Source organism: Delphinus delphis, chromosome 2 (assembly GCF_949987515.2).
Source record: "Delphinus delphis chromosome 2, mDelDel1.2, whole genome shotgun sequence".
In the NCBI taxonomy this organism is placed as follows: domain Eukaryota; kingdom Metazoa; phylum Chordata; class Mammalia; order Artiodactyla; family Delphinidae; genus Delphinus; species Delphinus delphis.
Window position 1 is genome coordinate 61,474,772 of NC_082684.1, and position 26,860 is coordinate 61,501,631.

A 26,860-nucleotide genomic window follows, 5' to 3' on the forward strand; every position below is an offset into this window, starting at 1 on the left:
ACTATCTCTCCTACCCTCATACTAACAGAATGTTAACCCTGCCACACAGCTGCCCAGAACAGTGACTTCATTTTCATCATCTTTTGTAGGTAAATGTGGTCATGTAGATAAGTTCTGGCTAATGAAATATAAGCAGAAGTGGTGGACAACTTCAGGCACATGATCTTCTTGCTTAAAGCCTTCCTGCTGGCTGGAATGCAGATGTGATGGCCAGAGCAGCCAGACTGGACCTTGAGATGACCTTGGTAATGAGGGGTATACTCAGAGAAGCAATAAGAAGGCAGGATCCCTGACTCTACAAAACACCGTATCAGTTCAACATTACCTTTCATATGACTTTTCTATAAGAGAGAAATAAACTTCTACCTTGTCTAAGTCACTATTATTTGGGGTTTCCTGACTATCTTGCACCCATTAGCTGCCCTGAACTAGTTCTATTACGACTGCCACTAACTCCCATTTCCTTGATACTTGATATTGGGCTAAACTGATTTGGCATTGTACTAGTGACAACCTATATGAATTATGCATTCCATTTAGCATTTTCAAAGATTCCATTGTAAATGGATATTTAATAAGCTTTTTCACTTAACCCTAAAGAGCAACAGAACAGAGTCATGCATAAAAAGCCATAATTCAGTGAACTGTTTAATAATCACTTTCCAGAGTAATAATTGATTGTCAAAGACTGTACATCTAGGCAGGTCTCAACAGCGTAATGAAATCAGAACAATGAAAAGTGTCCCAGCTGTCTCAATCTTTCATTTCTTCAAAACCCTATTTCCAATGATTAAGAGATGAAGAGCTTGATACTAGAGATGTTCTTGAGGGGAAATCTGGCTGAAATGATGAGGTCTGGCTTTATTATAATCTTCTCCTGTGTGCCTAATAAATTTGTAGTAAGCCAAGCAAAGGACAGGAATTTTATTTACTGTATTATCTGTGAGATCTAAAAAGAAGATAGACTACCAATTTAAAAGGTGGGAAAGGGGTGGAGGATGCAGGGGATTTTACTCATTATCAAGACTGGCCAAATCTGATGACCAGAATGCCAATTAACAGTTAACCATGTGATCATGGCAATCCTGCAGCCTTGCTCAGATAATATCCAGAGCGTTGACTCTTCCTCCTAGCTGTTGGGAGTTCTCGGTAAAGCCACTGACACACTCCATTCTCTCAAGTCGAGGAGTCTCAGCAAGACCCCAATCCATCACAGATAAGATTTCAACTATGTCAAAAGAAGCTCTCCTTCCCCAAAAGAATGGGGACTCATAGCCTATACCACTGGGCTAGAAAGAAAAAGTACATGCAGGCATTTCTTCACCTTGAGAATAGCTAAAAGATTTTAAAATAAAATAAAGCTAATAAGATGAAGTAGACATGGGTCAGACTGTTATTCTGCCATGAGAGATGGCAGATAATGGCAATTTCATCTTTTATTCATATTAACAGCAACCTAAGTTGGCAGAATCAGTGGTACTTGATTACGTATAACTGGTTAGTGATCACATAATCAACTGCTAAAGCCATCACTACCTGTAATTCATCCCACCTGTATTCTTTCCCTTTATGACACAATCTTAGCCCAAGTCCCATTCCACACACACCATCTCTACCACCACCACACTACTCTGTGAGCAGCAAATCCTTGCTTCTTGCTGACCTCCCAGGCCTAAGTGTGTTGGGTTTAGAAGTCACCAGCAAGAGGCTATGGGTGGCCATCTCAGGACAGGAGAGTGTGATGGGCCTCTCACTAAATGTAGAGTCATCACAGGGATCTGAGAGGGGAAAACTCATAATGAGAAGTAATTCTGGTTACCTGGGGTCTGAGTCTTAAGACAGTAAGGAGGGAAAAAAGAAAGGAAGATGGAGCAAAAGAGGAAAAGGAAGTGCCATCAACATGATGTAGTAAAAGAATAAAACCAATTCTGGTCTCGTTGTCAAAGGAACTAAGTTGGCTCTGATCCCAACTATGCTAATTGCCTGTATGGCCTTGCAAAAGTCACTTTCTCCCATTGGGTCTCAGTTTTGTTATCTAATGTATAATACAAAGTTAATTAGGTTATCTTCCAGCTCCAGACACTATTTTAATGAAAAATGAAGGTAAGAAAACACTACGGAAAAATTTATCACAGGACTCTGAAAGTCCTTTTCCATATAAGAACACAAAGTAAAATATGTAAAAGAAAATTTATTAAATGAGAATGTATTATTTTTAGTTTCAATGCAATAGACTAAGAATTTAACCTCTTTCCTACTATGTTCAAAAAAACTTGTACAGATAATAAATATGGCTGATGTGTCAAGCCATCCTTCTCTATAGTGAGACCAAGATGCAGTGCAGCCCTCTGTGGGCTCCCAGATCCCGGGAGAACCCCTCCGCGCTGGGGCCTGAGCAGAGCTCTCCTTTGCAGATGGCCGCCGCCGGCTTTGTCCACTGTCCCACTGAGAAGGAGCCCGACCTGGCTCAGTGTTTCTTATGCTTCAAGGAGTTAGAAGGCTGGGAGCCAGATGACGACCCTATAGAATAACATAAAAAGCATTCATCTGGTTGTGCTTTCCTTTCTGTCAAGAAGCAGTTTGAAGAATTAACCCTCAGCGAATTTTTGAAACAGGATAAAGAAAGAGCCAAGAACAAAATTGCAAAGGGAGCCAACAATAAGCAGAAAGAATTTGAAGAAACTGCAAAGAAAGTCCACTGTGCCATTGAGCAGCTGGCTGCCTCGGAGCAACGCCACCCACCGTCACTGCCCCACAGAGACACAGACACATCGTTTCCAAGGCACAGCCCTCAGGGTTACCAGCTTTACTCTGGGGCCTCTTAACTGTGCCTTAGGGAAGGAGAACATCAACATTTTGAAATTAGAATATTTAAACAGTATTTTTGGTTTTTTTCTTGAAGGTGGTGCCGGGAGCTATTTCTGTTGTACAGCTGGTGCTAAGTACAGTGAGGGATTCTCTCTTTTCAAAAAAAAAAAAAAAAAAGATGCAGTGCAGTTTACAGTGAACTAAGGAAACCAGGTACTTGTAAAAGAATATTCTCCCCAGAATGACATACATATTGGATAATGTGCTGGATAGTGTGCTGGATACTATCATACGTACTGGATAATGTGCTGCACAGTCTATTAGATTATTTCCATTTGGGATGAAAGATGCTTAAACATGATTGTAGTTGGCTAATTCTCAAGATTTTGATTTTCCTGTCAAAACTATTTATCTACCCATCCTTAAAATCCACGTTTACCTATTATGCTTTAAAACAAGCACCGTAAAGAATACAGCTGCCTAGCTGCAGGCTGTTTACAGCTACAGAATGACTGACTTAAATCACAACCAAATACTGTAGTTTTCAGTAATAAAAAATAAACAACTTACTGTGTACAATAAGTCAACATGCAACCTAACTGGGACATTCAGTTGGTTCACTCTGCTGTCAAGGTAGCCATATTATTGTAAGCCCTAATATCAACTTTATGTTTTTTAAAACTGCTTTGAATTGCATTAACTCTTTCCTCTCACTTTACACAGAATAGGTCAAAATCATGACTTGAAGGTATCACAAATGGACCCAAACTCTACAATGTTAAGGTGGCAATTAGTGCTATATTTTAAACATGCAGTTTATCAGCTGTACCCACCTCACCACCCACTGGAGGAGATTCTAAGCCCTTGGACTAGTCCTTAAAATTTTAAAGCATTAAAAAGGTCTATATTAGGAAATCAAAGTTAAAATTGAGATGTGTGTTGAAATAACAGTCCACAGAGGGGAAATGTCTTAATCCTAACTACCCAAATATCCAGTGAAAAACAATTTTAATAAGGTAAATAAAGAACTGTATCTGCAGATGGAGAGGGTAAACTGAAAGTTAATGAAAACATACCAATACTCAAGCCAAGGATTCTTAACTTGATGTTCTCCGTGGATGAGTTTCTGGTTGTTAATGAAATTTTTAAATTAGAGCAAAAAGAATGTATGATCATATTTTATCTACCACATCTTTACACTAAAAATTTTATTGAGATATATTAAGATCAAGGGTTCTTAATCTTTTTTGTAGGCCTTATATCCTTATAAGGATTTAATTACAGTTATTGATCCTCTCCCCAGGAAACTGTACATATATTTACTATTTACCAAATGCCACATGATTTTGTTACAACAGCACCCCACTTGCAGGTACCAATTTTTCTTTCAGTTAAATATCACCATATAAGAACTGTAACAAAATTTTTTAAGATTTATATGGAAACACAAAAGATCCTGAATAGCCAAATCAATCTTGCGAAAGAAGAATGGAACTGGAGGAATCACGCTCCCTGATCTCAGACTATACTACAAAGCTAGAGTTGTCAGAACAGTATGGTACTGGCACAAAAACAGAAATATAGATCAATGGTACAGGATAGAATGCCCAGAGATAAACCCATGCACATATGGTCACCTAATTTATGACAAAGGAGCCAAGAACATACAATGGAGAAAAGACAGCCTCTTCAATAAGTGGTGCTGGGAAAACTGGACAACTACATGTAAAAGAATGAAATTAGAATACTCCCTAACACCATACACAAAAATAAACTCCAAATGGATTAAAGACCTAAATGTAAGACCGGACACTACAAAACTCTTAGAGGAAAACATAGGAAAAACACGCTTTGACATAAACCACAGTAGGATCTTTCTTGACCCACCTCCTAGAGTAATGGAAATAAAAACAAAAATAAACAAATGGGACTTAATTAAACTTAAAAGGCTTTGCACAGCAAAGGAAACCATAAACAAGATGAAAAGACAACCATCAGAATGGGAGAAAATATTTGCAAATGAAACAACAGACAAAGGATTAATCTCCACAATATACAAACAGCTCATGGAGCTCAATATCAAAAAAAACAAACAATCCAAGTAAAAAATGGGCAGAAAACCTAAATAGACATTTCACCAAGGAAGACATACAGGTGGCCAAGAGGCACATGAAAAAATGCTCAACATCTAATTATTAGAGAAATGAAAATCAAAATGCAATGAGGTATCACCTCACACCAGTCAGAATGGCCATCAACAAAAAATCTACAAATAATAAATCCTGGAAAGGGTATGGTAAAAAGGGAACCCTCCTGCACTGTTGGTGGGAATGTAAATTGAAACAACCACTAAAGAAAACAGTATGGAGGTTCCTTAAAAAACTAAAAATGGAACTACCATATGACCCAGCAATCCCACTACCGGTCATATATCCTGAGAAAACCATAATTCAAAAAGAGACATGTACCACAATGTTCATTGCAGCACTATTTACAATAGCCAGGACATGGAACAAACCTAAGTGTCCACCGACAGATAAATGGATAAAGAAGATGTGGCACATATATACAACGGAATATTACTCAGCCATAAAAAAAAACGAAATTGAGTTATGTGCAGTGAGGTGGATGGACCCAGATTCTGTCATACAGAGTGAAGTAAGTCAGAAAGAGAAAACAAATACCATATGCTAACGCATATATATGGAATCTAAAAAAAAAAAGAAATGTTACTGATGAACCTAGTTGCAGGGCAGGAATAAAAATGTACACATAGAGAATGGACTTGAGGATACAGGGTGGGAGGGGTATGCTGGGGTGAAGTGAGAGTAGCATCAACATGTATACACTACCGAAAGTAAAATAGTTAGCTAGTGGGAAGCAGCAGCATAACACAGGGAGGTCAGCTCGGTGCTTTGCGATGACCTAGAGGGGTGGGATTAGGAGGGTGGGAGGGAGGCTCAAGAGGGAGGGGATATGGGGACATGTGTATGCATATGGCTGATCCACTTTGGTGTACAACAGAAACTAACACAGTACTGTGAAGCAATTATACTCCAATAAAGATCTATTAAAAAAAAGTCTACATTAGGAAATCAAAGTTAAAACTGAGTTATGTATTGAAATAACAATCCATAGAGGGGAAACGTCTTTATCCGAACTATACAAATAACTGTACCCCAAGTAACCAGAAAAAAGCAATTATTTCGCTAACATTTAAAAATTCTTGGGGATTCCCTGGCTGCCCAGTGGTTAGGACTTGATGCTCTCACTGCCAGGGGCCGAGGTTCGATCCCTGGTCAAGGAACTAAGATCCTGCAATTTATGTGGCACAGCCAAACAAATAAAAATTAAAAACCTCATGTGTACTCAAACCGTGGCATATGTGAAAATGGATTACTTTCAAGATTCCAATTCATTTGTCCTTTATAGTCTAAATTAAGAGACTTTATTACACAAACAGGCAAAAGAAAAAAATCATTGCTGGGCAGTATCTGTACTAACAATCAGGAAAAAGGTACACCTGAATTCTATAATAAATTAGCATTTCATTTTTCAAGTAACTCTGTATTTCAATCTTGAAAAAATATCCTCATGGAAAATAAAATGTGCTTGTATCCAACCAAGAATAAGTTTATTTTAAAGGAGCAACTCCTAGCTTGGTTCAAAATTATTATTACAACCAAACCAGCTAAAGGAATAGGAATTTTCTCTCAAAAACTAATAAGAATAATATTTTCCACCCTTTAAAAATGAATGAAATTAAACACATAAGCATTTTGTATTTACTGAAGGCATCTAAATATTATCTGAAAGACTTTAAAACTTCACAGGGAAAAAAAACTGTAAATCAAGAAACTTCTTAATCATTACATCATTTGTACTACTTTAAGCTGTTAACATCTATGAAAACAAAAAAGTACTGCACAAAGGTAATGTGTAAAAGAAAAGTGTAATAAATGCATCTGTCACTCTGAAGAGAAAAGATTTGTCCAAACTAGTCCCTCCCAATTGCACTGGTGACATTCAAACAATAGATTGCTTTTCTTTGCCCAGATCCTGGTAGGTTCCCTGATTTATACCTCCAATGAGCACAACTTTGTTCCTAGGATAGGGAAACATAAAATTTGAAAAGCAAAGGGCCAAGGAAATGTTTAAATACTATTTAAAATGTTTAAATACTATACAGCTATTTAAAAGAATAAATTAAAAATCAATCTCCATTGATGTGTGTCAAAAAATAAGCTGCAGAATAATGTGTACCATATGTTCTTATTTTTATAAGAAAAAACCCTATATATGTATGTATGTGTACACATTTGTACTAAAGACTTAAGATAAATAGAAGGATAAACAACAAGTATCGGTTACTGTTGGTGAGTTAAAGGGGATTTAGAAGAGAATTTATTACTGTTTCCCTATGTTTCTTCTTAAAACTTGTAAAAATAAATTTTATAAAGAATCTGGTAACATTTTAATTAAAGTTTCTGTTTTGAAGTAATTGTAGATTCATATTCACTTGTAGCAAATAATACAGAGATATCCCATGTACCCTTTATCAGCTTTCCCCAATGGGAATATCATGCAAAACTACAATACAAAATCACAGGCAGGATACTGACACTGACACAATCAAGATACAAAACATCTCCATCACCATGAGGCTTTCCCATGTCGCCTTTCTAAAGCTATACATACTTCCCTCTCACCCTCCCCTACTCCAAGCCTGTCCTCAACCCCTGGCAGCCACAAATCTGTTCTCCATTCCTAGAATTTAGTCATTTTAAGAATGTTGTATAAATGGAATTATACAGTATGTAACATGTTGAGATTGGATTTTTTGCTTCAGCATAATTTTCTGGGGATTCATCCAAATTGTTGCACCTATCAATACCTTATTTCTTTTTATTACTGAGTAATATATGACCATTTACCCCTTGAAGGACATCTGGGTTATTTCTAGTTTTTGGTTATTAAGTACTACAAGCGTCTATGAACATTCATCTCCGGTTTTTGTTTGAATATAAATTTTCATTTCTCTAGGAAAAATGCACTGCTTTACCTCTGTTCCATAAATTTTGATATTTTGTACTTTTATTTTAATTTACTTCAATTTTTTAAAATTCTCTGAGGCTTCCCCATTGACCCACGGATTATTTAGAACTCTAATGTTTAGTTCCCAAGTGTTTGGAGATTTTCTTTTTAACAGTCTGTTATTAATTTCTAGTTTGATTCCATTATGAGCAGAGAACACACTCTATATGAGTCAATTCTTTTTTTTTAAACATCTTTATTGGAGTACAATTGCTTTGTAATGCTGTGTTAGTTTCAGCTGTATAACGAAGTGAGTCAGCTTTACATATACATATATCCCCACATCTCCCTCTTGTGTCTCCCTCCCACCTTCCCTATCCCACCCCTCTAGGTGGTCACAAAGCACTGAGCTGATCTCCCTGTGCTATGTGGCTGCTTCCCGCTAGCTATCTATTTTATATTTGGTAGTGTACATACGTCCATGCCAATCTCTCACTTTGTCACAGCTTCCCCTTCCTCCTCCCCGTGTCCTCATGTCCATTCTCTACATCTGTGTCTTTATTCCTGTCCTGCCCCTAGGTTCTTCAGAACCATTTTTTTTAATTCCATATATATGTTAGCATATGGTATTTGTTTTTCTCCTTCTGACTTACGTCACTCTGTATGACAGACTCTAGGTCCATCCACCTCACTACAAATAACTCAATTTCGTTTCCTTTTATGGCTGAGTAATATTCCATTCTATATATGTGCCCCATCTTATTGATCCATTCATCTGTCAATGGACACTTAGGTTGCTTCCATGTCCTGGCTATTGTAAATAGAGCTGCAATGAACATTGTGGTACATGACTCTCTTTGAATTACGGTTTTCTCAGGGTATATGCCCAGTAGTGGGATTTCTGTGTTGTATTATAGTTCTATTTTTAGTTTTTTAAGGAACCTCCATACTGTTCTCCATAGTGGCTGTATCAATTTCCTTTCCAACCAACAGTGCAAGAGGGTTCCCTTTTCTCCACATCCTCTCCAGCATTTATTGTTTGTAGATTTTTTCATGATGGCCATTCTGACTGGTGTGAGGTGACACCTCATTGTAGTTTTGATTTGCATTTCTCTAATGATTAATGTTGTTGAGCATCCTTTCATGTGTTTGTTGGCAACCTGTATATCTTCTTTGGAGAAATGTCTATTTAGGTCTTTTGCCCATTTTTGGATCGGGTTGGTTTTTTGATATTGAGCTGCTTGTAAATTTTGGAGATTAATCCTTTGTCAGTTGCTTCATTTGCAAATATTTTCTCCCATTCTGAGGGTGGTCTTTTCAACTTGTTTATGGTTTCTTTTGCTGTGAAAAAGCTTTTAAGTTTAATTAAGTCCCATTTGTTTGTTTTTGTTTTTATTTCCGTATCTCTAGGAGGTGGGTCAAAAAGGATCTTACAGTGATTTATGTCATAGAGTGTTCTGCCTATGTTTTCCTCTAGGAGTTTTATAGTGTCCGGCCTTACATTTAGGTCTTTAATCCATTTTGAGGTTATTTTTGTGTATGATGTTAGGGAGTGTTCCAATTTCATTCTTTTACATGTAGCTATCCAGTTTTCCCAGCACCACTTATTGAAGAGGCTGTCTTTTCTCCATTGTATATTCTTACCTATTTTATCAAAGATAAGGTGACCATATGTGCATGCGTTTATCTCTGGGCTTTCTATCCTGCTCCATTGATCTATATTTCTGTTTTTGTGCCAGTGCCATACTGTCTTGATTACTGTAGCTTTGTAGTATAGTCTGAAGTCAGGGAGCCTGATTCCTCCAGCTCCGTTTTCTTTCTCAAGATTGCTTTGGCTATTATGGGCCTTTTATGTTTCCAGAAAAATTGTGAAATTTTTTGTTCTAGTTCTGTGAAAAATGCCACTGGTAGTTTGATAGGGATTGCATTGAATCTGTAGATTGCTTTGGGTACTATAGTCATTTTCACAATGTTGATTCTTCCAATCTAAGAACATGGTATATCTCTCCATCTGTTTGTATCATCTTTAATTTTTTTCATCAGTGTCATAGCTTTCTGCACACAGGTCTTTTGTCTCCTTAGGTAGGTTTACATCTAGGTATTTTATTCTTATTGTTGCAATGGTAAATGGGAGTGTTTCCTTTATTTCTCTTTCAGATTTTTCATCATTAGTGTATAGGAATGCAAGAGATTTCTGTGCATTAATTTTGTATCCTCCTACTTAACCAAATTCATCGATTAGCTCTAGTGGTTTTCTGGTAGCATCTTTAGGATTCTCCATGAAGAGCATCATGTCTTCTGCAAACAGTGACATCTTTACTTCTTCTTTTCCGATTTGGATTCCTTATATTACTTTTTCTCTGATTGCTGTGGCTAAAACTTCCAAAACTACGTTGAATAGTAGTGGTGAGCGTGGACAACTTTGTCTTGTTCTTGACCTTAGAGGAAATGGTTTCAGTTTTCCACCATTGAGAACAATGTTGGCTGTGGGTTTGTCATATATCACCTTTATTATGTTGAGGTAAGTTCCCTCTGTGCCTACTTTCTGGAAGGTTTTTATCATAAATGGGTGTTAAATTTTGTCAAAAGCATTTTCTGCATCTATGGAGATGATCATATGGTTTTTATCCTTCAATTTGTTAATATGGTTTATCACATTGATTGATTTGCATATACAGAAGAATCCTTGCATTCCTGGGATAAACCCCACTTGATCATGGTGTATGATCCTTTTAATGTGCTGTTGGATTCTGTTTGCTAGTATTTTGTTGAGGATTTTTGCATCTATGTTCATCAGGGATATTGGCCTGTAGTTTTCTTTCTTTGTGACACCTTTGTCTGGTATTGGTATCAGGATGATGGTGGCCTCGTAGAATGAGCTTGGGAGTGTTCTTCCCTCTGCTATATTTTGGAAGAGCTTGAGGAGGATAGGTATTAGCTCTTCTCTAAATGTTTGATAGAATTTGCCTGTGAAGCCATCTGGTCCTGGGCTTTTGTTTGTTGGAAGATTTTTAATCACAGCTGCAATTTCAGTGCTTGTGATTGGTCTGTTTATATTTTCTATTTCTTCATGGTTCAGTCTCAGAAGGTTGTGTTTTTCTAAGAATTTGTCCATTTCTTCCAGGGTGTCCATTTTATTGGCATATAGTTGCTTGTAGTAATCTCTCATGATCCTTTGTATTTCTGCAGTGTCAGTTGTTACTTCTCCTTGTTCATTCCTACTTCTATTGAGTCTTCTCCCTTTTTTTCTTGACGTGTCTGGCTAAAGGTTTATCAATTTTGTTTATCTTCTCAAAGAACCACGTTTAGTTTTACTGATCTTTGCTATTGTTTCCTTCATTTCTTCTTCCTTTACTTCTGATCTGATCTTTATGATTTCTTTCCTTCTGCTAACTTTGGGGTTTTTTTAATCTTCTTTCTCTAACTGCTTTAGGTGTAAGGTTAGGTTGTTTATTTGAGATGTTTCTTGTTTCTTGAGGTAGGATTGTATTGCTATAAGCGTCCCTCTTAGAACTGCCTCTGCGGCATCCCATAGGTTTTGGGTCGTTGTGTTTTCATTGTCATTTTTTTCTAGGTATTTTTTGACCTCCTCTTTGATTTCTTCAGCGATCTTTTGGTTGTTTAGTAGTGTATTGTTTAGCCTCCATGTGTTTGTATTTCTTACAGATTTTTTCCTGTAATTGATATCTAGTCTCATAGCGTTGTTGTCAGAAAAGATAACCTGATACGATTTCAATTTTCTTATATCTACCAAGGTTTGATTTGTGACCCAAGATATGATCTATCCTGGAGAATGTTCCATGAGCACTTGAGAAGAAAGTGTATTCTGTTGTTTCTGGATGGAATGTCCTATAAATATCAATTAAGTCCATCTTGTTTAATGTATCATTTAAAGCTTGTGTTTCCTTATTTATTTTCATTTTGGTTGATCTGTCCATTGGTGAATGTGGGATGTTAAAGTCCCCTACTATTATTGTGTTACTGTCAATTTCCCCTTTTACGGCTGTTAGCATTTGCCTTATGTATTGAAGTGCTCCTATGTTGGGTGCATAATATTTACAACTGTTATATCTTCTTCTTGGATTGAGCCCTTGGGCATTATGTAGTGTCCTTCTTTGTCTCTTATAATAGTCTTTATTTTAAAGTCTATTTTGTCTGATATGGGAATTGCTACTCCAGCTTTCTTTTGATTTCTATTTGCATGGAATATCTCTTTCCATCCCTTCACTTTCAGTCTGTATGTGTCCCTAGGTCTGAAGTGGGTTTCTTGTACACAGCATATATATGGGTCTTGGTATCCACTCAGCCAGTCTGTGTCTTTTGGTTGGAGCATTTAATCCATTTACATTTAAGGTAGTTACCGACATGTATATGCCTATTCGCATTTTCTTAATTGTTTTCGATTTGTTATTGTAGGTCTTTTCCTTCTCTTGTGTTTCCTGCCTACAGAAGTTCCTTTAGCATTTGTTGTAAAGCTGGTTTGGTGGTGCTGAATTCTCTTAGCTTTTGCTTGTCTGTAAAGCTTTTGATTTCTCTGACGAATCTGAATGAGATCCTTGCTGGGTAGAGTAATCTTGGTTGTAGGTTTTTCCCTTTCATCACTTTAAATATGTTCTGCCACTCCCTTCTGGCTTGGAGAGTTTCTGCTGAAAGATCAGCTCTTAACATTATGGGGATTCCCTTGTATGTTATTTGTTGTTTTTCCCTTCCTTTTTCTTTTTTTTTTTTTTTTTTTTTTTTTTTTTTGCTGTACGCGGGCTTCTCACTGTTGTGGCCTCTCCCGTTGCAGAGCACAAGCTCCGGACGTGCAGGCTCAGCAGCCATGGCTCACAGGCGCAGCCGCTCCACAGCACGTGGGACCTTCCCAGACCGGGACACGAACCTGTGTCCCCTGCATTGGCAGGCGGACTCTCAACTACTGCGTCACCAGGGAAGCCTCTCCCTTGCTGTTTTCAATATTTTTCTTTGTATTTAATTTTTGATAGTTTGATTAATATGTGTCTTGGTGTGTTTCTCCTCGGATTTATCCTGTATGGGCCTCTCTGCGTTTCCTGGACTTGATTGACTATTTCCTTTCCCATATTAGGGAAGTTTTCAACTATAATCTCTTCAAATATTTTCTCAGTCCCTTTCCTTCTCTCTTCTTCTGAGACCTCTATGAATTGAATGTTGGTGCATTTAATGTTGTCCCAGAGGTCTCTGAGTCTGTCCTCAATTCTTTTCATTCTTTTTTCTTTAATCTGCTCAGTGGTAGTTATTTCCACTATTTTACCTTCCAGGTCACTTATCTGTTCTTCTGCCTCAGTTTTTCTGCTATTGATTCCTTCTAGAGAATCTTTCATTTCATTTATTGTGTTGTTCATCATTTTTTGTTTGCTCTTTAGCTCTTCTAGGTCCTTGTTAAACGTTTCTTGTATTTTCTCCATTCTATTTCTAAGATTTTGGATCATCTTTACTATCATTACTCTGAATCCTTTTTCAGGTAGACTGCCTACTTCCTCTTCACTTGTTTGGGCTGGTGGGTTTTTACCTTGCTCCTTCATCTGCTGTGTGTTTCTCTGTCTTCTCATTTTGCTTAACTTACTGTGTTTGGGGTCTCCTTTTCACAGGCTGCAGGTTTGTAGTTCCCTGTGTTTTTGGTGTCTGCCCCCAGTGGCTAAGATTGGTTCAGTGGGTTGTGTAGGCTTCCTGGTGGAGGGGACTGGTGCCCATGTTCTGGTGGATGAGGCTGGATCTTGTCTTTCTGGTGGGCAGGACCACATCCGGTGGTGTGTTTTGGGGTGTCTGTGAGCTTATTATGATGTTAGGCAGCCTCTCTGCTAATGGGTGTGGTTGTGTTCCTGCCTTGCTAGTTGTTTGGTCTAGGGTTTCCAGCACTGTAGCTTGCTGGTCTTTGAGTGGAGGTGGGTCTTAGTGTTGAGATGGAGATCTCTGGGAGAGCTTTCGCCATTTGATATTATGTGGAGCCGGGAGGTCTCTGGTTGACCAATGTCCTGAACTCAGCTCTCCCACCTCAGAGGCACAGGCCTGATACCTGGCCAGAGCACCAAGACCCTGTCAGCCACACGGGTTTTGGGAAGTCTGAGCAACCAAACCAAAAAACAAATCCACCAATGATAACAAGCGCTAGAAACCATACTAAAAAAAAAAAAGACAGACAGAACCCTAGGACAAATGGTAAAAGCAAAGCTATACAGACAAAATCACACAGAGAAGCATAGGCATACACACTCACAAAAAGGAGAAAAAGGAAAAAATATATATATATCTATATATAAAAAAAAGAAAGAGGGTAACCAAATCAATAAACAAATCCACCAATGATAATAAGCTCTAAGTACTAAACTAAGATAAACACAAAACCAGAAACGAATTAGACCCAGAAAGCAAACCCCAAGTCTACAGTTGCTCCCAAAGTCCACCGCCTCAATTTTGGGATGATTCGTTGTCTATTCAGGTATTCCACAGATGCAGGGTACATCAAGTTTATTGTGGAGGTTTAATCCGCTGCTCCTGAGGCTGCACAGTGAATTTTCCTTTCTCTTCTTTGTTCGCACAGCTCCTGAGGTTCAGCTTTGGATTTGGGCCCCCTCTGTTTGTAGGTCACCTGAGGGCATCTGTTCCCCACCCAGACAGGATGGTGCTAAAGTAGCAGCTGATTAGGGAGCTCTGGCTCACTCAGGCCGGGGGGAGGGAGGGGTACGGATGTGGCACGAGCCTGCGGTGGCAGAGGCCAGCGTGATGTTGCACCAGCCTGAGGTGCGCCGTGTGTTGTCCCAGGGAAGTTGTCCCTTGATCACGGGACCCTGGCAGTGGCAGGCTGCACAGGCTCCCAGGAGGGGAGGTGTGGATAGTGACCCGTGCTTGCACACAGGATTCTTGGTGGCTGAAGCAGCAGTGTTAGCATTTCATGCCTGTCTCTGGTGTTCGTGCTGATAGCCACAGCTCATGCCCGTCTCCAGGTGGTGCTCTGAATCCCCTCTCTTCACACACCCCAAAACAATGGTCTCTTGCCCCTTAGGCAGTTTCAGACTTTTCCCCAAACTCCCTCCCAGCTAGCTGTGGTGCACTAGCCCCCTTCAGGCTGTGTTCACACCGCCAACCCCAGTCCTCTCCCTGGGATCTGACCTCCAAAGCCAGAGCCTCAGCTCCCAGCCCCCACCCATCCCAGCAGGTGAGCAGAGAAGCCTCTCGGGCTGGTGAGTGCTGGTCAGCACTGATCCTCTGTGCGGGAATCTCTCTGCTTTGCCCTCTGCACCCCTGTTGCTGCACTCTCCTCCATGGCTCCAAAGCTTCCCCCCGCCCAGCCACCCCCCATCTCCGCTCTTGAAGGGGTTTCCTAGTGTGTGGAAAATTTTCCTCCTTCACAGCTCCCTCCCAGAGGTGCAGGTCCCATCCCTATTCTTTTGTCTCTGTTTTTTCTTTTTTCTTTTGCCCTACCCAGGTACGTGGGTAATTTCTTGCCTTTTGGGAAGTCTGAGGTCTTCTGCCAGCGTTCAGTAGGTGTTCTGTAGGAGTTGTTCCACATGCAGATGTATTTCTGATGTGTCTGTGGGGAGGAAGATGATCTCCACATCTTACTCCTCTGCCATCTTGAAGGTCTCCCCTGATGTCAATGCTTTTCAACTTACTGACGTTCATTTTTATGTACCAGATATGGTCTTAGTATATGTCACATGGACAGTGACAAAAATGTGCCTTCTGCTGCTGTTAGGTGCAGTGTTCTAAAAATGTACATTCGATCCTGATGTTTGTTGGTATTGTAGAGTTCTATATTCTTGGGAAATTTCTATCTAGTTTTCTATCAATTGTTGAAAGAAGGGTGTTGACATCTTCAACTATGACTGTAGATTCATCTATTTCTCCTTTCAGTTTTTACTTCACATATTTTTTCAGCTCTGTTGTTTGGTTCATACAAATTTAGGATTGCTTTGTCTTCTTAATGGATTGAACCTTTTATCATATTATAATGCCCATTGTGTCTCTAGTAATTTCTTTGTTCTGAAGTCTACTTTAACTGAAATTAATATAGCCCCTCCTATTTTCTTTTGAAGAAGGTGTGCCTGATGTTTTTTCATGCTTTATTTTAAACCTGCCTATATCATTATACTGGAAGTATGTTTCTTGTAAACAATATATAGTTGGGTTATATATGGAATCCACTTGCCAATCTGTGCTTTCAATCAGTTTATGTAGACCATTTACCTTTAAATGGTATCGATATATTTGAGTTTGAAACTGCTACCTTATTTCTTGTTTTCCTTTTATTCTCTGCTTTTTGCTTATGTTTACTTTTTACCTGCCTTCCTGTGGGTTACTTAAAATTTTTTAATTCTATTTTGATTTATCTATAATGTTTTTTGAGTGAATCTCTTTGTATAGCTTTTTTGGTCATTGCTCCAGATAGTACATTATATATACATAACTTATTACAGTCTACTGGAATTGTTATTTTCCAATTACAGTGAACTATAGAAACCATATTCCCTTTATATCTATTTACCTTCCCCTATTTATAATTGTCTTAAATATTTCTTCTACATACAGTTAAAATCACATCAAACAGCATTATAATTTTAGCATCAACCATCAAATACATTTGAAAAGCTCAGAAGAAGGAATGTCTATTGTATTTAGCCATAGTTTTTGCTTATTATATTCTTTCTTTCTTCCTGGTGTTTGTTCCAAGTCCTTTCTTCTAATCATTCCTTTCTGTTTAGAGAACTTCCTTTAGTCATCCTTTTAGGGTAAGACTGCAAGTGACAAATTCTCTTAGCTTTCCTTCATCTGAGAATGTCTTGATTTTCCCTACATTCTTGAAGGATAATTTGCCTAGATACAGAATTTTGGGTGGACAGTTCTTTTCTTTCAGCATTTGAAAATGCTGTGCCAATCCTTCTGGCCTCCATGGTTTCCAGTGAGAAATCCCGTCATTCAAGTTGCTTTTCCCTATACGCAACACACTGTTTCTCTCTCATTGCTTTCAAAGACTTTTTCTTTTTCTTTAGTTTTCAAAAGTTTGACTATTACATGTTTTGGTGTGGATTCCTTTGGGTTTCTTTGGTTTGGGCTTTTGTCGTTTTCCAGAACTTTGATGGCAGGAAGGTTAGATCTTCTGTTATAGTCCCACAAGTTCCTGAGGCTCTATTTTTTTCCCCCAGTCTATTGTCTCTCTGTTGTTCAGACTGAGAAAATTGTATTGTTCCATCCTTGTGTTCACTGATTCTTTCCACTGTCTCCCCTCAGTTCAGTTTTTGAGCCATCCATTGAGTTTTATTTCAATTACTGTATTTTTTAGTTCTAAAATTTTTCTTTGGTTCTCTTTATATGTTCTGTTTCTTTACTGAGACTTTCTATTTCTCTGCTAAGACTTTCTCTTTTTCTCATTGTTCCAAGTGTACTCATTATTATTGCTCATTGGGGCTTTTTTTTTTTTTTTTGAGGGCCTCTTTAAAATCTTTGTCAGATAATTCTAACATCTCAGTCATCTCAATGTTGGTATTCATTGTCTTTTTTTATTCCAAGTCTAAATGTTCTCAGTTCTTGGTATAAGTGATTTTCTATTGAAACCTGGACATTTGGAGTATTATGAGAGTCTGGATCTTATTTAAACATTCCTCTGAAATTGCTCTAGTAGGGGCAGTAGGAGGAGGGCCAAGGCTGCCTCATTACTGCCAGGTAGGGGTAGTGGTCCAAATTCCCTGCTTGGTCTCCACTGGCACCAGAGGTAAGGGGCTCCCTGCTATTGCTGGGCGGGAGTAGGAGTTCTGGCCCCCCACTAGGCCTCTACTGATACCATCCTGGTGGGGAGGGACAGAAGTCTCTCATTACCGTTCCCTACAAGGCGTCCAGTGACACTAAGGGGGCAGGGGGGGTGGGTAGGGTAGCCTCTTTACTGCCAGGCAGTGTTGAAAGTCTTGACTCTCCACTAACACCACATCATTAGGGAAGGAGTTGGGGTACTTTGTTTCAGCCTGGTAAGAGTGGAAGTTTAGGCTCCCCCCTCAGCCCTGGCTGGCAGGGGTGGGGATAGGGCCATAGGTTTTTCTGTGGTGTTTGACTAAAGTAGCACAGTTATTGTCTAAAAGTTTCATCTTGCTAGGCTGCCCCTTTCTTGATCCTTAGCTAAAGAGAGCAGGCTTTGGCTGGGGCTTTTTCTGTCTGCACCCATTGGCATTCTTAGGTTGCCAGCTTCTTTATCTCCAAATCTGGCAGACATGAGACCAAAAGAAAACCTGAGAACTCATCAGGTTATGTGATTCCTTGGATCCCAAAGTCCCTAGCCAGTCTGCTTCTCTCCACCTTTTGGAGTCTTCTCATGTTTGTTTTATAAATAACATCTAAGGTTTGTACTTAGTTGTACTTAGCAGGAAGAAGAGGCAAAAGTACATCTATTTCATCTTCCCTAAAGTTAAAGGCAGGCATAAGTTTTATGATAAAACATTTGCTTGTGGGCTATACATTATTTGTTTAAAGAAGACCTTGGGACATGAATTCCCTCTTACGTGGGTCATGTTAAGCCATTTTTCTTTTGAGCTATATGGCCAAAAACAACTACACATGACAGAAGCCAGGATGGGCTGATTCCTTCATCCTCAATTAATATCTGGAAGGTAGTCTCTGAACTTCAGTCTCATATAATTAGAATGTATTTTGTGAGTGATAGTATTGAACTCCTCAGTAAAACAAACATAGGACCTTATAACATTTCTATCCCTCCTACCATAGTGTATGCATACTGTTTAAGACAGTAGGTCCTAACTAGATGGGAGGTTAAAAGGGGAGCAATTTTGCTCTTCTCCCCAGGGTCTCATTCAGCAACATCTAAAGATATTCCAATTGTTATGACTTGGTGGTGGGGAGGGTGACGAGAGGATCATACTACTGGCATCTACTGGGTAGAGGCCAGGGATAATTCTAAACATCCTACAATTACAGGACAGCCACCCACAAAGAAGGATTATTCAAACAAAAAGTTAAGTGCCAAGGTTGAGAAACCCTGGTTTAGATGTTTGACCTACATTTGACAGCTGAGTTTCATCTTTAGATATTCTGTGTACCTTTTGGCCTATGTAATTGTTTGTGGAACTCTGAATGCTAGGTCTGAAAGGGCTCTGCCCAAACTCTAAACAGAGACAGCACACCCTACCAGGACTGTCTTATCCTTTGGCTTTCCCTCCAGGGACTGGCTCCAAATTAAGATGTCTAAAGTAAAGAACCATATTCCTTGCTTATCATGGAGAGAACATTGTTTATATAAACTCCAAATGTTTAAAACAAGTGTCCTTATTGTAATCTTAAGAATTTTTAAAATCATAATTTAGATACCACTTTTACACTTGCATTCTCACCGCTTTCTCTTACCTACCCAGCCATAGCCATTTCGACAAATTCCCCATTGTTCTCTTCTCACCCTAATAAAACTTCTGAAACCAAGATAATGCAAAGCTCCATCTTCTGGAATTGTTGGGTGGGGGGCAGGCAGAGGCAAAGTTTTAAAAGCAAGAACAAAATCTAGCTACACAAAAAAATCAATACAATGGAAGGCAGGATGGGACTGAGGCATTTGAAACTGGCCAAGTCTTACAATGCGGGGCTAGTTAGTGACCCTGGCTTCTGACCCTAATCCTTCAGGCCACTCTCCTACATAAAACAATTCAGGTAACTGAAGCACCAGAAAAGGATACACAAGAGAAATGGAATACCAGAAAGAACAGAATTCACTGTCCCAGGGCCCATTCGTCACTGATACAGTCCCTTCTTATATTCTATTCTATTTGAACCCTTCAAAATGTACTTTCTCTATGGGGCCTTGCTCTAAAAGTGTAACTTTCCCCAACTGTACAGGACCTCGAGCCAGCTTCTAATATAGGCCCCTCTTCATGTCACATGCCTTGACTATGTCACAGAGTTCTTCTCACAGGGGCAGGCAATGAGGCTTTGTTCTCTCCATTGAGGCTCTCCAGTGTGCATCCCTGATTCATTTTCTGTTAGGCCCACAGAAAACCTAATTAGAAATACCCATTTTGAAACGGCCTGAGCAGTCACACTGATCTTGTTCAGTAACCGTATCGAGGTATGGGTCTTAACTGAAAACATTTGTCCCATTCTGCCGACAAACATTAGGTCAAAGACGACACTGGGGACTCTTGTCCTTACACGTTTTTGTTTCCCTAATGGGCTTTAGGATCACATTCCTTAAATCACAGCCAAGAGTATATTCTGGGCTGAAACTATTTTAAAGACATAATGTGGCAGCAGTATTCTGTGTACTAACAAGAGGTTTGGAGCTGCAGCCAAGAACAGTAATAGAATCTTCTTCCCCCCTAAGTGCCATTCTCATTACCATTCTCAAAAAAAAAAACCTCTCTCTCTCTCTGTCCTTTCCTCCTTCCCTTCTTCCCTCCCTCTCTCCCTCTCTCTCTTTCTGTGTGGGACTCAGATTCCCCTGCTATTATTTTTACTTTGAAGGTCCCTGTCAAGGCAAAGTCTATATAATGAACAAAATATCTTAAACTGTGACACTATCTAGCTTTGCTCCCTGCTGGGGACACATCACAATCAACAAATAGCCAGCCCTGGCATGGTTCCAGTCTACTCTCTGGGGTGTGACCGGCTGGGATGGAATCCCAGCTCTGCTCTGCCTTAGTTGCAGGACTGTGAGCCAATCCTCTTAACCTCACGAAAGCCAGGAAGCCTCTTACGTAAAATGGGGCTCTCATGGGTACCCACCTGATGGGGTTGTCATTGGGACAAATAATCACTTATAGTCGCTATAATTGGGAAGACCTAGAAAGTAAATTTTTTAAAGATATTTTAGGAGAACGGTTTTCACTGAAAACAGTACAGAACTCTTGTAAATTCAACTTATTAGTAATATACTGATCTTCTTAAGATATAGATTCACTGTTAATAATAATAAACTGTACAGAAAAATACTCTTTCATATAAAACATCTGCTAAATCAATACTAAATAATCACAAAGACTTTGAAAGGAAAGGTTACCAGCGATGCATTACTCAGGTCTAAAAACTAATGTTCTTTGTACCAGTTTTTGAAATATACTCTCAATTGTTTTCACTTTTTAAAGAGGATATACTCCCTCGATGGAAAATTCAAAGAACCTGAATAACACCCCAGCGTTTTGTCTAGCTTATAACACACCACATGCACTTATTTTATGTTTGTATCCTTAAGTTACATTTACCCAGGAGAAATACTACTCTCCTTTTGGGTCACCTACTTCCATTTTAATGTCGTAGCTCTGGCCGAGGACGCTCTGGATGAGCTCTTTGATGCTCGGGTTGGAGGCCTGCTGGGCCTCGGACTGAAGCGGGGCGATGATCTCGATGGATGCCGGGATCGCTCGCACGGGCTGCGGGTCCGGCGGGGCGGCCTCCCGCGCGTCACTCGGCGGATCGCTCTCGCGGTTGGTTTTGGAAACCGACACGGGGGCTTCCCGCGACTCGCCGCGCGAGCCCTCGCGCAGGAAGCGGGTGTGAATCCTCACTTCACTCCGCCGGCCGGCCGCCTCCGAGTCTCCCTCGTCAGCGGACAGGGAGCCGCCCTTCGTCTCTCTGGCCTTGCGGGCCTCCGCGAGCCGAGCCGGCTCCTGGCTCGCGTCGCGGCCCCCGGCCGGGTCGAGGACCGGCTTGGAGCCCGCGGGCCGTGGGCTCCTGGCGCCCTGGTGCGCCCGGACCTTCCCCCTGGGCGCAGGTGGCGGCATCAGGACCACGGGTCTGGACGTGCCCGCCCTGGAGGCGATGACCGGCGGCTTCTTCTGGGGCCGGTGCCGGAGGAACGCGGAGCTCCGCAAGTAGAAGTCCTGGGGGCAGAAGGGCTGGGTCTTCCCGGAAGCTGCCGCCTCGCTCGGGCCCGGGGGCCGCGCTGCGCCTCGGGGCGCCGGCTGCGGGAGGGCCGCAACGAGGGGCGCACGGCCTTTGGCCCGAGGGGAGCCTGGTGGCTTTTGGGGTCTGGCGCGGGAAACGCTCCACTTCCCCCCATGCCGGGCCGGACCGGGGATCCGGAGGCCGAAAACAGGGACTTCACCCACAGCCGGCTTGGAGGCCAACTTCTCCTCGAATCGAAGAAATTCCTTTTTAGTCTCCTTGCGAAACTTCTCAAGCTCTTTAAAGATGTACGATTCTTCTTTGTATTTCAGTCCAAAGTGCTTAGAAATCGTGGACATCTGGACTAATTTGTCCTGTGAAATAACAATAAATTAATATACATATATACATGAAAACTACTGATAAACAAAATTCCAGCTCAAAAAAGCTTCTCATGGTAGAGCGCTCACTGTGCTTGCTGAAGCACGATGGGTAGTATTCGTTTATATCATTTTAAGTCCAACTATTGGCCTTTTCACAGGAATAATGAAAAACCTTTAAATCAGTAACATTTTCACAGTGAGAGTTTCCGAAACCCCTACTGGGTTTACTTTAACGTTTCTTTAGACTATAATGTGGTGCCCCAATTCCAGGCAAGAGAGACCACACTCCACATAGGCCTAGAAAATCTAAAGTAACCCTGCCAAGAAGGGAGAACAGAGGTCAAATGTGGCCTCGATCCTACCTGCAAACATGTTTTTCAATTGCTCAGCGTTTTTCAAAAATATTAATTCATAGCCAACAATTTTAAATTGAGAGATTTTCATATAAAAATGCAGATTTGCAGTTTCTCTGGAAAAAAAAAAATGAAGGCTCTGGCAATTCAAGACCCAAATCCCTACTCTTGTGCAGGGTAGCAATTTCCCTTTACTTCTCCAGCTGGTCCCAGGTGTCTCCATTTCTTACCCAGCCCACTTGCCTCAATGTTTGACAAGAAATAAAGCAGAGTGTATGAAGGGCGAGAGGTGATCAGCCACAAGGTAGGCTGCAGTGAGATCAGGAGGCCTTGAATGCCGAGTGTTTGTACTTTTTCTGTGGGCTACTGGAAACCATTCAAAAACTTTTAACAGAAAAGTGGCTTGATAGGTTCTGGGGCTTGGGGGATACTAATGTTAAGTGGGAGAAAGAATAGAGAGAGGGCAAGTATGAGTCTGCAAGGCCTAAGGCCTGGGTTTGGTAACAGAGCCGAGTGAAAATACTATATAAGGTAAAACTGATAGGATCTGGCCAATGACTAGGAATAAATAAAATAGCAACTTTGAATCGCTTTGATGAAGTCTTGGTCATAACCAAGTACATAAGAAAGCTGTTGCTAGTCACTGAACTTTACGCTTAAAAACTGTTAAGATGGTAAATTTTATGTTTATGTGTATTATCACAATATAAAAGAAAAACTTATGCTATTCAGCAGAGCCAGCTATCTATGATTACAAGTGAATTTTGAGATCTTGAAAGCTCTGGGATCAATACCAAAAGCCAAGATAACAAGAAATACAAATAGAGAATGGCTAATGACAGAGTCTTCTGACACTCACAGGTGGGAGGTAGGAGGAGCTAGAGCAATCACAGAGTTGGGAAAATGAGAAGAGAGTTCCACAGAACCCAAGGAGAGAAGAGTGTCAAGAAATAAGGGTAAAACAATGAAAATAAAAGCAGAAAGTAATAAATTAGAAAAACTAATTTACTTATTTCTTAGAAAACCCAAGGCCAAGGTTCTTTGAAAATAAAATAAAATAATAAAGCAGAAATACCTCTGGAATATCATCATTATTTGCAAATGTGATTATCTACCTAGAAAACATAAGCACTAAAAGAACTGTTTAGAATTATAATAGAGGTCTGCAAGGCATTTAAATTTTTTAAATTAATACCAAAAAAAAACCCAATAACTTCCTTTACACCAAAAGCATAATGGTAAAATTCCATGTATAATTTATTTAAAGGAGTAAATATCTAGGAATAAACATAACAAGAAATGTGCTGAAACTTCATGAATAATTTTTTTAATTTTACTGAAGGACATAGAAGAAAGACTCTACTAAATAGGCAGTTAATGTTCCTTGGTAAGAAAACCAAATATTTTAATTTTATCAGGTCTTCCCAAAATACTGTACTGGTTTAATGCTATCATAATCAAAACTGAAAAATGATAATTTGAAAAGTAATTCTGGATTCATTTGAAATAATAAACAGGGTAGATTAGCCAAAATTTTGAAAAAGAGAAATGAGGGAGCACTTGTCCAGCAAGATAATTAAAACTCATATGGATATAAGAATTAAAATTGAAACACTGCCAATAGAATCCACATGTAAACTGAATGAGCAAAAGAATTAAGAATAATATGGGTTATATTATAATAACAGCATTAAATAACAGCATTAAAAAGAAGAATTAATCAATAGATTGTGCTGAGGCAATTGTTTGACTATGATGGGGGTAGGGGTGGGTGGTGAGGGGGATCACTGCATTTTATGCCAAAATACAATGGGTTAAAACAAATATGGAAAGAAATATTTTCTTATGTTCCTTTGCATTTCTTTGCTTATCACCTGTCCACATTTCTTGGTTGAATTTCTTTTATATCCCCTCATAAGAGAGTTATTTTTACAATTAGATTTCTTCGTTTATCATGTAGTGAGAGCAATATGAAGAAAACATCCTCTTTAGCCTCTAAATAAAGTCATATTGGTTTTAATCACTAAAATAGCCATTTTTGGTTCTCCAGTTCAAGACCCTGCTATATGACAGAGCTCTCATCTGGGAATCAATAGTCTTTCTTTCTCCACCCAGCTCCACCACTGACTAGACCTTGGACAATTTAATACTATCCATAACAAGATTTCTTATTAAAAAGTGAAAATAGGGCTTCCCTGGTGGCGCAGTGGTTGAGAATCCGCCTGCCGATGCAGGGGACACGGGTTCGTGACCCAGTCCGGGAAGATCCCACATGCCGCGGAGCAGCTGGGCCCGTGAGCCATGGCCGCTGAGCCTGCGCGTCCGGAGCCTGTACTCCGCAACGGGAGAGGCCACAACAGTGAGAGGCCCGCGTACGGCAAAAAAAAAAAAAAAGTGAAAAAAATCATCTGTTGCCTCTTTTCCAAGCTGTAGAATATGAACATTAGAAATGACTTCTAGGGCTTCTCTGGTGGCACAGTGGTTAAAAATCCGCCTGCCAATGCAGGGGATACGGGTTCAAGCCCTGGTCCGGGAAGATCCCACATGCCACAGAGCAACTAAGCCCGTGAGCCACAACTACTGAGCCCGCATGCCGCAACTACTGAAGCCTGCGTGCCTAGAGCCCATGCTCCGCAACGAGAGAAGCCACCACAATGAGAAGCCCACGCACCACAATGAAGAGTAGCCCCTGCTCACCGAAGTGAGAGAAAGCCTGCACGCAGCGACAAAGACCCAATACAGCCAAAAATAAATACATTAAAAAAAAATGAAATCACTTCTAAAGCCCTTAAGGAAGTTTCCTTATTTAAAAAATGCTGTAAAATCCCCCTCATAGTGTTTTGGCTGTTTATTGTTTGCACAGGTGGTAATATGCTCATACTGACACCATCTGCATTTCTTCCTACAAAAGACTGAAAGGTAGTAACTGGAACAGAGTACAGACCAGAAACACATTAGTACCTGGTGGGAATCTGATTTGACTCTCTCAACTGCACTTCCCTTTTGTTTCTTAGTTCCTGCTTTGTATTCCTTTCCAACTTCTCTCAGGCCCTTGGTTTGCTATTGAAGTTTAACAAGTAGGTCATTGTTCAATATTTCTCAGTACATTCCCTTGAGTTCTTCATAGGAAAGTTGTTCTTTATATGTAAAGATGAACCAATAGGAAATGGAACTTCTATTGTGTTTTCAAGGTAGGTGGTATCCCATTGTTAAATGGGCCAATCCATCAAAGCCAGTGCCTTTATCACCCCCAGCCACGCCTTAACACTACAAAATGTATAAAATGATTTTTAAACATCCAATCTCATGGGAAAATAACATGTTCTCTTTTTTTTTTTTGCTAGCAATTTATTAAAAGAAAGAGACCAGTTCTGGTTTGAAGATACTCAAGGAAAAATAATGTAGCTGTCCCAAAAGGAGGAAGTACTAATCTACATACTAATCTACATACATACATGTACTAATCTACATCTACATACAGTACTAATCTACATACAGGGTCACACCTGCTGCTCACTATCTAGGTTGACTGTTTACCCTGCACTTTGAAATGGGACACAATGTGCTTGAAATCTTTGCAACCTGAGCAGTAATTTCACTCTCCTCTTCCTTCCCAACTGTTGGAACTCTCTGCCTTTTCCTTCCTCCTCCACCAGGAGGTTCAATGCCTGAGCAGTGAGGCAGTCAGAAAGGCCAAGAGCCAGCCTTCTCTCCTCTCCCGCCAAGTCTGGTCAGACATAAAAAGGAAGCTCTCGGCCCAAAACAGCTAAAGGTCCAGGGAGGGCTACCTGTGTGAATTCTCTAGACTCTGAGACTCTGCTCTCTGGTTCTTGCAGGTGTGGTTGTTCCTCCTGTTAGAACAGAAGATCCAGAACTCTGCTCTAGACTCTAACTAAAGGAGAAATAAATAAAGCAGGTTACCAGATGACCTGGTTCCAAGTCACATGAACACCCCACACAGGGCCTAGCCCATCAGAGTATTGCATTGGGAACTGAGCCAAAGCCCCAGCCGGTTATACGAATTAGTTGTCCTTGACCTCTTCCTATATATAGTCACCTATATACAGGCACTTCGGTGGGAAGAGTGACCCATTAAGGACAAGATTTAGGTTCTCTTGAGTCCATAGCCAGATATCTCAATTCACTTCCTAAATTTCACACCAACATCAACTCCCAACACACAGCAGCAAAGTTCCAGAAGAAATGTCCAAAGACAGCCTATCTCATCTAGTAAAGTCTTCAGCATTGCAAGGAAGATAAAAATATTCTGAAAACCATATTTGTTTTTGTAACATCAATGGTAGAAATGAGATCTGTTTGCACACTGATTATAATTTATGAAAAAGTCTAAAAGGAAATATACAAATATTTTAATGATTTGCTAAGACACAGGATAACAGCAATTTTTTCTATTATCCCACACTTTCTATAATACGTGTTTTCTGTTTTTAA

At 40.0% G+C, this 26,860-nt stretch overlaps 1 protein-coding gene across 1 annotated transcript in view; it reads right to left on the reverse strand.

The window, feature by feature from the left end:
* Positions 1-22,031, reverse strand: part of TTC6 (tetratricopeptide repeat domain 6) — a 210,017-nt gene extending 187,986 nt beyond the window's left edge. The window contains exon 1 of the mRNA XM_060004656.1: positions 21,087-22,031. Coding sequence (XP_059860639.1) covers positions 21,087-22,031 — 945 coding nt within the window. The remainder of the gene's footprint in view (positions 1-21,086) is intronic.
* Positions 22,032-26,860: the final 4,829 nt, after the last annotated feature.